Source organism: Ictalurus punctatus, chromosome 22 (genome assembly GCF_001660625.3).
Source record: "Ictalurus punctatus breed USDA103 chromosome 22, Coco_2.0, whole genome shotgun sequence".
Taxonomy (NCBI): domain Eukaryota; kingdom Metazoa; phylum Chordata; class Actinopteri; order Siluriformes; family Ictaluridae; genus Ictalurus; species Ictalurus punctatus.
In genome coordinates, this window is record NC_030437.2 from 14,888,043 (window position 1) to 14,900,133 (window position 12,091).

The window sequence follows — 12,091 nt, forward strand, 5'->3', positions numbered from 1 at the left end:
TTCTTTTTTTTTTTTTTTTGTAAAATCCGATCTAACCTTTATTAATATGTTGAACCTGCCTTGAGAGCATGCTATATAGTCAAGCCTGTGGTACGTCCTATATTTTATCGATTGATTGAAATGTTTTTAAGGCACATGAACGTATATTTACAATTCCCGGCGTACAAATGCACCTTTTACGGGAGACATTTATTGAAAAACCTGTTGGAGGTCGGTTGTCAAACCGGTCCGAACCATCGCTGACAAGGGGGACGGTACGAATAAGGCGTCAAATGTTTTGTGAATGTAAATGGCATGAAAATGTTTTGCACAGATCGGTGCCTCAGTGAAGCGTCCTGAATTTCCTGTTTTATCTGATGAACGGAGCACTTTGTACATTTTCCTTTGAATGTCCGTTGTGTAAATTACAGCCTACGACAGTCATCGCAGAGACGTAAAGTCGCGTCGCTCACACTTTCAGCTGACGCGTACGTTATAGAGACAGAAAATGTCCTCGTTAACCGTTTTGCATTCACTGTGAAGCCAAAGGTGAATTTCTGATTCACTCTTATTGAAAATGGATCGATTTCAGGAGATTTTTTTCTGTTGTTGTTGCATTTGTGCAAGTTTACTTGATAACATGATGTATTTATTTTTTTCCCCGTAATTCATTTTGAACTGTATTGTGTGCTAAAGACTTGGAGGGAAAAAAAAAACAACAAAAATGTGTTATTTTTTGAAAACTGATGTCCTGATGTATGCAGGATTGTACTCACTGGAAGCTGTACAGAAATGTTCGAGCTCTGCTATAGTGTGATGAGTGTTTAACTCTGTTCAGTGCTCTCGCTTTAACATAACGCTGGTCTGTGAAGAAAACCTCATTTTTTAAATACAACGTCCTCTATTTTAAGCATAAATAATTAATGAAGGAAAGAAAGAAAAGGAATCGCTAGGTTTATGTACATAAGGATGACCCCTGAGCATCTTTGTGTTTTATTTTTCATGTAATATGACCAAAGGGAAAATGAAGCATATTTTTCGATGTATGAACTAAATGTGAGTTAATTGCATCTTTGCTACTGTTGTTGTAAATAAGAGGTACATGTTCAAATGCGCTGATTAATCCGACTTCACATATTACTATTAAGACACCAGCAAACAAAGAGGGACGTTTAGTGAAGTGCTTTTGGGTTTTAGATTTAGTTTTTAACTCGGGAGCAAATACTTTCAAGCATCACTGAATTAAGTGCATATTCATGGATAGAATTCGTCGATGGATTTTCTTCCATGCTAATAAACCTTGTTTGATTTCCAATCCAGACTGACTTGTAACAGACTGGCTCACCTTTTAAGCTCGTTTCTGATGATTACGTTTCCATATTCTTGTGATGAGCTGTTCAGGTGTTTTTAATATGAACAGGAAATTAAAAAAAATACAATAATAAAAAAAAACAAGTGTTGAACTGTGTTTGTCTTATTAAAAAATAGCATTTATTTATATATTTATTTCAGAGTAGGGTTAAAAGGTTTAAAATCATGCAAGTTTTAAAAATCATACTTCATAATTATTTGAGTTAATAAAAACAGTCAGAGTTGTAGTAATTGCACTGATAGTGTTGGAGGGTTACATCAGGAATGTGAGCAGTCATGTCAGTGTCAGGAGAGTCATGTGTCACATCCATCGTCAAAAGCCACCCCTGTAGCAGAGCGCTTCCTGCACAAACCAAAACAATTATTTCATCATCATCATCATCATCATCACCACCATGTGTCATCATCATCACCATGTTGCATCATCATCATCACCACCATAATCATCATCATGTTTCATCATCATCATGTTGCATCATCATTGTTATAATACATTACTATAGTGCTTTTTAATATTATTATTATTATTATTATTCAATGTATAGCACTTTATAAGACAATAATAATAATTATTATTATAAACTTCTATAATATGATTATTCTGCTTATGAAGATTATTATAATTTATTATTATAGTGCTTTATTATTATTATATAATTGTATAGCACTTAATAAGACAATAATAATTGTAATATAATGAAAAGCACTATAATATGATTATTGTGAATTCATATTATGAATATTATATTTTATTACTATAATGCTTTTTAATAATATAGTATAGCACAATTATTAATATTCTATCACGTATTATTATTTTTATTAGTAGTAGTATAGCACTTAATAATAATAATATAATGAAAAGTGCTTTATCATCATTGTTATTATCATTAATATAATTATTATAGCACTTTTAACTAATATTCCTTTTGATTTATTATTATTATTATTATTATTATTATCATCATCAAAACTTTTGATCTGTTCAGCATCAAATCCAGATTCTTCTTACTGGATTCCCTAGAAGGCGCTGAGCGTTCATGATGTAACAAATGTGTGATTTGTCAAACGGGAAGTTGGCGAGTTTGAATTTTATCGAAACCATTTCCCCCCATTTCAACAAATTATCCAATAACCACAAAGCTTGGACGAAAGCATTGGGAGTCCAACCTGAACAAATCTTGTTTCTCAGATTTTTAACATTATGCATGGTTTGTCCGTAAAGTGGAAACACTTTCTGCAGGGAATATGTAAAAAGTCTGCCAAATTAATCCACGCAACTATCCACAGACTATTTATCGGCTTAGAACCTGTATCTAGAACTTTGTTACATTTCTAAAATGTTCTTTTAAACATTCAGACACTCTAAATACATGTGTTCATACAAATTTGTTAAAGTCAGTCACCGTTTGGTTCCTGGGTTGATGAGTGAATCCCCTGGAAAGCGTTTCTTTACTGCTATCGTTGGGCCAGCGGGCTGTCTCCTGGGTTCAAATCCTGCATAAACAAAGCTGCCATTATTCAGCATGTAGCCAACTTTTTCACCATCTGGAATGTTGCATATAAAAACGGGTACGGCAGGATGTTTCTACATACCTATGCTCCTCTTCTGTGAGGTCTTAAGAGGGCTTGATGAAGATGTGGCTCCTATCAGGGTACAAAACCCGGCCTTTACATTCAGATGGTGCCTTGACTGACTGACTAACTGACTGACAACACTTTATCTGTAGGTTCTGCCTTAGACACTACAGAACGTCTAGATAACATTAGTTATTTCAAATTATTCACTACATCTATACTAATCAAGTTCTTAGCTATTTTCAAAGGACAGAATCAGTTCATTTGGAATTACAACGATTAGTAAATAAAGGTGTATGGCAATTGATCTCTGACATGTTAAGGGACATACAAAGAACAAGCCCTGTTTTCGGTAGTCTCTAAAGCGCACTTTAAAGAGAAAGCACTACCGAGCGATTTTATATACCTGTATTGTCCTGTTGCATGAGACTGTCTGCCATCTTAAAGAGCAGATCTTTGAGCTCTGTCCTTCCCTCATGATCTGCGAGCCTGGAGAAAGACACATCGAAGTCTGCAGTTTCAGAGCCAAGGTGTAGCACAGCGTTATCCTCCTGCAGGGAGACAAACGCACTGCCGCTCCTGCACGCATTCCTAAATTCAGCACACAAGAGAAGCAGGTCAAACTAAGAGCAAAAAAAAAAAATGCTCATGAATGTATTAAATTTTAATGAAATAAGCAACCTTACTTTAACTTCAGGGCATAGTCTTCTGTTGATTTCAATGATAATTTCTTCTTCTGGGGAAAAAAAATAAAAAATCTATTAAAGCAAAAATTTTATCAGTACTCTCAATATCATGAGCCATGCTGGTCCAGGAACCCCTATAGACGCATAACCAGGCATCTGTGATAACGATCAATACATGCTTTTTATGATTAATATTTAGTTATTATAGTTATAGGTCTATGTAACGGAGTCACCTAAATGAAATGGGTTTAGAACAAAATCTCTAACTTAAAAACAATTAGAAATCATGTTTCATTGAATCCATCTTAATAAAACTAGGAAAAAACTGTTTCAAATAAGATCCAAAATGTTTCAAATACACAGTTTATATTCTGGGTTTTGTTGGTGGGGGAATCCAACAATTCCAATAAATAAACACAGCTGAGTGCAAATTTTTGCACACCCTTAAGAATAAAATAAAGAATTGAATTTATTCCAACAGGACATTTAAAGTGTCGTGTTTCATGGCTGTTCCTTCATAATAACTCTTAATAAAAAATATCATATACTGTATGCCTCCCTATTTTCCATTTAAATACCATAGGGTATGCAACTGTGTCACTGACTGTATGGTGGTACTTACCGTATTTGAATATTTGCATTACTCTGATTAAATCAATACAGCACGAGATCAAGGCATAAAGTTCAGTGAAAAATGTTGAGAAGCCCTGATTTAGAAGAACTTACAAGTTGTGAAAGGGTTTCCTCTGACAGATCTGCTTCCCAAACAGCTTCACCATTACTCAGTCTATAAGGAAGAAATCACATCACACACAAATCAAACACAACTGGTGAAACCTTAATAATTAAAAATCACACCTATAATGATATAGTGAGAAGACAATTCATCCTCTGTACTGCTTTATCAGCTCACCCAATGATTATCCCTGCAGACTTCTTTTGTGTAAAACAGACATATTTGGACAGATCTTTCTTATCTGTCAAAGTGCAAAGGACACTTTTGGACTGAGAAACAATCTGATCCATGCCAAAGCGACAGAACCACAACGGATACTTCGCAATAAATAAACCGTATTGTTAAGCCTACAAGCTACAGCCAAGTGACCCGGAAGTACCTTTTGCCGGTAACTATTTTCTGTTGTGGAAGAAACACAAACAAACAAACAAACAAACAAACAAAAAACAGATCAAAAATAAGTCCAAAAATCTTTTAGTCCTCCTTAATGATATTATAATATTTTCACAGAGGAGGAATTTTATGAATGCCAGCGCAATCGTTACCGGAAGTAAAAGCTATTTCAATGCGGTTGTAAACAAACACTGGTAATGAAATGCGAGTCGTTACATTACGTCACAAATTAGTTTAAACTCAAATCAACATTTCAAACTGAAATGAAAATTTGCGCGCTGATATCACTCTCTTGTGTTCATTAAAAAAACAAAAACAAAAACAACAATAACAACAACAACAACAATCCTAGCTTAACTATCCTACATCGCTACGTTGACGTGAACATTAATGACGTGACCCGCGTTCCTCGTCCATCGCCCTGCGCCACTGTTTCTGCGCATGCGTACAGTGTGGAGCCATTCACCAAACGCATGTCGTTCTGTAGCATGCAGAACTTGTTGAAATGGGTTCCTCTAGAACCCGCAACCTGCAGGTGTTTGACACGGAGCTGAGCGCGGACACTGTGGAGTGGTGTCCTCTGCCTCAGTACTCCCACATTTTAGCTTGTGGCACTTACCAGCTTCAGAAAGACGATGAGAAGGTGAATCAGGCTAAGAAGTTAGGAGTTAAAAACTCGTCCAGCTTCAACTCAAACCTGTTTAATGCTCTGTTTGTGTTTGCAGAATCCCAGCAGAATTGGTCGACTCTACCTGTTCCAGTTTGACCAGCAGCATTCTTTAACCCCTCCACTGACTGAGATCCAGCGCATCGACACACCAGCTATACTGGATCTGAAATGGTATGAGTGTGGGTGGACTGGGAAAGACTGGTATAAAGTTGGCTTGACGTTGGACCGTCGATGTTCGCAGAAATTAAGGGACCGTCTCTAAAGTTACACACGACATTGGTGTACAATAGCATTTGAAGGGAATGACTTACAGTCAAAAACCCAACTGTGAAGTGTTTGTGTAGGTGTCAGCTATAACAATCACCTTTTTAGATTAAAAAAATTAATAAAAATATTAAAAACAAAAACGCTTTGATCAATATCTTGATCAAAGTATGAATATAGAGTCAGTCACCGGCACATCCCTACTCAGTACTAATGAGAATATTGCCAAATTCTGATTAATATCTGAATATTGATGTGCATGTAAACATCCATCTTCTATACCGCTTTATCCTTTTCAGGCTCACGGGGAAACCTGGCTCCTATCACAGGGAACATGGGGCACAAGGCGAGGTACACCCTGGAAAGGGTGCCAATGCATGTAAACATTACATATATTAACATGTATTAATCAAGCCTCTTCCTCAGGTGTCATACAGAGATGTACGAGCGCCCCCTGCTGGGAATGGCCACAGCATGTGGAGAAATCCAACTGCACAGACTCTGCGACACACCAGTGAGACTTAAAACCTACTGTTGGAGAGACCTGATGTAAGAAATATTACCCTGATTGCTGTTTAAACCCACATATTATGTGTCCTTTGTGTCTGACATCACTGTTGAGTAGGATAGCAGGTGTGCTTTGGAGCGTGTCTTAAGCACGGAGCTGGGTCCGAACAGATTAGCACTGTCACTGGACTGGTCAACAGGGAGAGGAGACAGGTAAGAGGTTCTACGCTTTTAAAGCTAAACCTGTTCTATATACACACACGTGATACCCGGTTTAATATGTGTTGTTGCTGCTGTGTTTGATTACAGAACCGACCCCCGGGTGGTGACCAGCGACTCGACCGGCTCTCTTACGGTGCTATCTCTGGCCGAGGAGAACCTGAGTGCTGTGTCTCAGTGGAAAGCTCATGACTTCGAGGCTTGGATTTCGGCTTTCAGTTACTGGGACACGCAGCTGATTTATTCCGGTTAGACATGAGTGGGCCTTCTTTGTTGTTGTCATGCTGCCATCTTTCCCTTTATATAAACCATGTATATAAACTTGTTTAGAAGACACTACCTTTTTTTATATCGAGTAATAAATTGTTCATCTTGACATCATTATACAACAGCAGACACAGACGCTCCTACACTCTCCTCAAGATAGTCAGAAACCGTCTCAGTTCACCGATTATCCGTCCTAAATAGTATCCGAGATTAGAGTTAGCGTGTCCCGAATCGTAGTATGTTTAAACAAGTATCCCAGAGGTGGTCTACTATTTCCAGTAGGTTTTCGAAGTTTGGCACCATGGACACTTTTTTTTTTTTTTTTTTAGCTAATATTGCCCACAATTCCTTGCGTGAGGGAAGAGGAGGAGGAGCTTTGTAACGGTTTGCTTCACCGAATTCAAGGACGCAGTTTAGAGAGGTGGAAAAATAAATCAAGGGAATGAAGAATTAAATGATATGGGATAAATTCTAAGTCATAATGAGTGAAGAAAAGTGGAAATGCAATGAGGTGACGGCGTGCGTAACTAGGCAACAGCGCTCTCTTCCATTACAGGACGTGTTAGTATGGCCCAGTACTTGCATACATTTTTTTTTTTTTTGCTACACACTCAAAGTTATGTACTTTTTCTTCACCAAAAGAGTACATACTTTTAGTGCATTGTATAAGTAGGCGAATTGGAATTGCAGTATATGAATATGCAAATTAAACACACCCCTAACGCTAAACGGGCACACCGCCTTCACCAGTAGATTTTTAGGCTGTTTCTTACAAAAAAGTAAGTAAAACTGCCGCAGTGAGCATTTTCTCAAATCAAATGAATACCCTCAAACAGATCTAATCATTGCAAGTGTGCATAAAAATATAATTGCGTCTGATTTAATCTGATAGAAAATGTATCATGTCAGTTCTTTTTAGGAAACATTTTCTTTCTATTTATTTGTAATGTGACGTCCCAGGTGGTGATGACTGCAAACTTAAGGGCTGGGACCTCAGGATGGGTCCGTCTTCCCCCACGTTCACCTGTAAAAGGTGACCGATTTTACTGCAGATCCAAAGATCGAACTGTCCTTATGTCATCATCGCGTCTACCGTCATTTATTTTATGTCAAAATCCTATTGTTTGCGTCTTCCTTCACAGGCATTCGATGGGCGTGTGTAGCATACACAGCAACCCTCATCGAGAGCACATCTTGGCTACAGGCAGGTAAAGCAGCTCCAGTTTCACTGCCACATACATGAAGGATGAAGATGGGCCACACTGCTGAATCGTTTTACTTGATTCCTGTTTCCTTTTTGTGTTCACTTTAGTTACGATGAAAACGTGCTATTATGGGATGGCAGGAACATGCGACAGCCTCTCAGTGAGACGGCAGTGGGTGGAGGAGTGTGGAGACTGAAGTGGCACCCTGTTCATGAACATTTGCTGTTAGCTGCGTGCATGCACAACGACTTTCACATTCTGCACTGCCAGCAAGCTGCCGGTAAGCCGAAAAGGACGTCCCATTCGCTCCACAGGCTCTAACGTTATTAAAATAGACCGTATTAAGCTATTGCCAAAACTAGTCTAGTGGCGGCGCAAAAAAGGTTCATATTAATATCCTTATCTATAAGCGAGTGTGTGCTCCAAAAACAATGACAAAATTCACCTTTAATATTATATGTGATATATGATGTATGCGTTGAAATTTACAGTCTCTACCACCAATAAGGATCAACGTTTTTTGATGACATCATTCTGAACTTCAGCGTCTCATCAGATTTTCTGTTCAATCAAATGCTCTATAGAATCTTACGTGTTCCGCCCACATTATAAATATCACCTTGCCAAAGTTGCAAGCGTGGGTTGTAAACGTGTGTGTGGCTGTCCGAACATGCGTGTTTTATAACTTTAAGTTGGTTAAGAAGGAAATGGCTTGAGTTCATTGACTATGAAGGAGATATTTGTGCCAGCTCACGGCTTTGTGACCGGCGTTTGTCCATGATACTAATTGCCTAAAGTACGGCTTAGCCTGGGCGGTGAGGTAAGATAAACGCTGTTGGCTATTTAGAAAGGTGGAGAGGCCACTCGAGATGTCCCGCCCTGACTTCCTGTTTCAGTGGAAATTAGGTCAACACATCTAATGTTACTGTGCTGTTAAAGGCACTTCTTGGGGACGTTACGCTAGAGGTGCGCTTCAGGACCGCGATCCCGCAGGACCCAACAAAAAAGTTGGTGGGTTGATATGAAGCTCGCGGGATAAAGGAAGTCTAGAAAGACTTCACGTTGTGTTTTCTTGGTAACAGGACAAGCTGTAATTTTACTTTGTTAACTTCTTGAGAGAGAAAAAGGGGCTGGTGAGGGAACGACTCGTCACATGGATGTTACAACTGTAAGTGGATAAAAAAAAACAAAAAAAAAACAATGCATCTTGCACTAATAATTTTTTTTAATGGTTGGCAACTTGCTGTTGTATATGAGCAACAAAACACTTTGGCATGCTGTTATTGGTAAACTCCGGTAAGTCCACTTTGTCTGGACACCTCACAGCTATTTTCCTACAACATAATGCTCATATTTTATTTCTTACTGCTTTTATCATGGTGGAAATGGTATTAAATGCTAGTTTTAAAAAAAGAGATTCTACCGAGTTATTTTTTCCTATCAGCTGCTTTTTTTTTTAAAGCTCTCCATGTTTGCTTTAACAGATGGAAATGAAGGCCCGTGTCCAATCCTGGCTTCTTACATCCTTCACAACTCGTTAGCGTACGGAGCTGACTGGTCTCGGCTTCCCCTGAGCGGCCCTCCACCCTCCACTCCTCCTACAGAAACACCAGCTACCATCACCCTCGCAGAGCCCAGAGGCCACCTCAGGATCCAGTACGAATCCCCGACTGCCAGCTTCGACACCTCACTGGAGGACGAGTGTGGACGCTACATCCCTGATCATACCGCCACTGTCTCGGCTCCGGTTCCCGTCCCCAGCGTCGGAGACGACTCCGCCTCGTTATCCTGCCTACTGGCGTCCTGCTCCTTCTACGACCACATGCTGCACGTGTGGAGATGGGACTGGAGTCCAGAGACTGAGGCACAATCAGGAAAGACCGGGCCTACTCCCTCTTCTTGAGTGGTCATTTTTTGAATGCACACAGAACTATGGGTTCTTTTGAGAATAGACAGGGTATTCTGGGAACTAAACAGATACTATAGCTAATAAATATCCAGAAACAGAACTTTTTATGTTGTCCTATTCAAATGGGGCTGTAGATCTTCCAGTCATTTCCTTCACGTGGAATATTTACATACTTTTATATATTTTAGCTATGCACAGAACACACATTTATAATGAATACAGATATCAATGTCAATAAATTACACTTGTATACTTGTTTATTTGTTTTTATTTCCCTGTTATTTACAGTGACAGTATGCTGTGTGCACTTGGCTTCCACTTTTCCTTTGAGCTGGTTTTAGTTCTTATTGCCATTAAACATGGTACATTTGATGATCTTTAATGAGGCCAATCTTTCTGGACCAAATGTACTGATTTACAAATCAGTGCTAGATTCCACCCAAAGTTTCATCTGCTCTAGAAAGACTCCTTTAAGCTACGTTCACACATACAGAGAATTTATCACTCCCAAGTCGGTGTACTATGAAGTTGCCAGTAGGCGTTCCTACTACTGGTTTCCATAGTAACCCATCAGCTGGAGGCAAAACTATTATTCCCCTTTGGACAACAAACCGGTTTTCTTGACTCTAAAATGAAAGATTCTGGAGTAAGGTTTAAGCAGTTCTACCATATACTCGATTTGTCTCACCTATCAATGCACAATCACATTGTGTTTAACATGCATTGTAGAGCTGTGGGTTTCATTCTGACTTATCATGATAGTTGTTTTATCTCTCTGTTAGGTTTTATTGCATTGTTCTCCCATTCTATCAAGTGATCTCTGAATTAGAGAAAAATATGATATAAAGAATTGTTTCACCAATGCTTTTAGGAGACTCTGGGTCAATTTTAATTTATATTATGGAAATCAAAATTTTCAACAATACAATACTGGTGTCTACATGCAGAAATCCTAAAGTGTTTTTTTCCCCTTCACAGTCCATTCATCACTGCAACATATTTAACGTACAAAGTTTTTGGGATACAGTTTGAACAGCTTCCCCTCCTGTGTCTTTTCTAAGCCGTATTTTTCCAGATTTTGTGCATCAAACGTGCCGGCTTCAATGTCTCTGTGGATGTGCGGAGCCACGGCCTGGTTGAAGAGGCTCTCGGCAGTGACAGGCTGCTCCGAACCCCGCGGGCTCCTGTACGACACGTATGCCTTCAGCCTGAAGCCTTCCAGATTGGGTACGACGAACTCGGGGATCATTTCCCGGACAGGGACGAACTTCCTACTGGAGGTAAGCACTCCGGCCGGCCTGGCTCCTCGGCTTTTGTAGAAGGTCCTTGGGCCGCGTTTGCTGGTGAATTCGGCTGTGCGGTCTGCTCCACGGACCAGTCCTCGAGTCAGGGCCGAAAGCAGCCCCATTTTCTTTATTCACCTCCCTAACCAGATCACCTAGGATTCAGGACAAAACAATCTACTCACTAATGCATTAACACTAACTCTGTTACAAATCATGAAAAAAAAAAAAAAAACCTGTTACAAAGTTATAGCTAAAGTTCCCAAGAATATGCTTAAGCAAAGTCAAATAAACTTGAAATCAATTTTAGAAAATAAAATTATAAACTAGTTAAACTCCACCCACTTGGAGAATGACACATACATATACATTATATATATATATATATATATATATATATATATATATATATATATATATACACACACAAACGCACACAAATATATTTCAAGGTATTTAAAAATAATAGCCAGATGTCTTTGTACAGTCTTTCCTTAAAATAACTTATAATTAATAATAACAGTATCAGAAAAAACACCTAGCTCGCGAGACCTGCTAACATTTAGCAAATGACCATGTTGTGAGTTTGCGTTAGCATTTTAGCCGGTCAATACGACTATACAACACTAACAATATCAAACCTTCCAAACGCCATAAGCCAATATGTAAATGTTACATAAATAAAAAGCACAATATAAAATGTCTCATTTTCTTTTACTTTTATTTCGCCCACACTCACCTTCAAAAAAGCGTGAATCCTAAAAGACGCTCTGCGGCTTGTGAGGTTCCGGAATGGGCGTTTCAAAGAACTCGTTCCTGGTTGGTCAAAACATTTTCTTACAGCCCAATCGAATCATCGGACACTTAAAGCTCCTTTTTCCACCCATATTCTGACAGATCCCACCTCCTGCGCCACGATTGGTTATTACGTTATACTCACACACTGTTAGCTATTTAAAACCTGTGCGTATAAAGTAATAACCAATCGCAGAACAGGAGGCGGGACTTGACGAGAAACGGTTAG

General features: G+C 38.9%; 3 protein-coding genes across 5 annotated transcripts; 1 reads left to right on the forward strand and 2 right to left on the reverse strand.

Moving 5' to 3' along the window:
- Positions 1-36: 36 nt before the first annotated feature.
- paxx (PAXX non-homologous end joining factor) lies at positions 37-5,250 on the reverse strand. 2 transcript variants are annotated; one of them, XM_017451910.3, is made up of 8 exons: positions 5,110-5,250; positions 4,528-4,749; positions 4,341-4,401; positions 3,615-3,664; positions 3,335-3,519; positions 2,947-2,997; positions 2,757-2,847; positions 37-1,693 (listed from the first exon to the last, which is right to left on the reverse strand). In XM_017451910.3, exons 2-8 carry the CDS (start codon positions 4,638-4,640, stop codon positions 1,645-1,647), a joined length of 600 nt encoding a protein of 199 aa, XP_017307399.1. In that variant the 5' UTR covers positions 4,641-4,749; positions 5,110-5,250; the 3' UTR covers positions 37-1,644. The 2 variants fall into 2 exon arrangements, with proteins under 2 accessions (XP_017307399.1, XP_017307398.1); XM_017451909.3 differs by lacking the exon at positions 5,110-5,250 and adding an exon at positions 4,896-5,087.
- dph7 (diphthamide biosynthesis 7) lies at positions 5,240-10,036 on the forward strand. Its single transcript, XM_017451908.3, has 9 exons — positions 5,240-5,386; positions 5,469-5,584; positions 6,104-6,191; positions 6,303-6,397; positions 6,494-6,651; positions 7,631-7,703; positions 7,813-7,878; positions 7,983-8,155; positions 9,360-10,036. The coding sequence occupies exons 1-9, from the start codon at positions 5,249-5,251 to the stop codon at positions 9,776-9,778; spliced, it is 1,326 nt and encodes a 441-aa protein (XP_017307397.1). The 5' UTR covers positions 5,240-5,248; the 3' UTR covers positions 9,779-10,036.
- A 613-nt stretch (positions 10,037-10,649) lies between these two features.
- Positions 10,650-11,910, reverse strand: mrpl41 (mitochondrial ribosomal protein L41). 2 transcript variants are annotated; one of them, XM_017451911.3, is made up of 2 exons: positions 11,807-11,910; positions 10,650-11,222 (listed from the first exon to the last, which is right to left on the reverse strand). In XM_017451911.3, exon 2 carries the CDS (start codon positions 11,190-11,192, stop codon positions 10,785-10,787), a length of 408 nt encoding a protein of 135 aa, XP_017307400.1. In that variant the 5' UTR covers positions 11,193-11,222; positions 11,807-11,910; the 3' UTR covers positions 10,650-10,784. The 2 variants fall into 2 exon arrangements, with proteins under 2 accessions (XP_017307400.1, XP_017307401.1); XM_017451912.3 differs by having other exon boundaries at positions 10,650-11,205; positions 11,807-11,905.
- Positions 11,911-12,091: the final 181 nt, after the last annotated feature.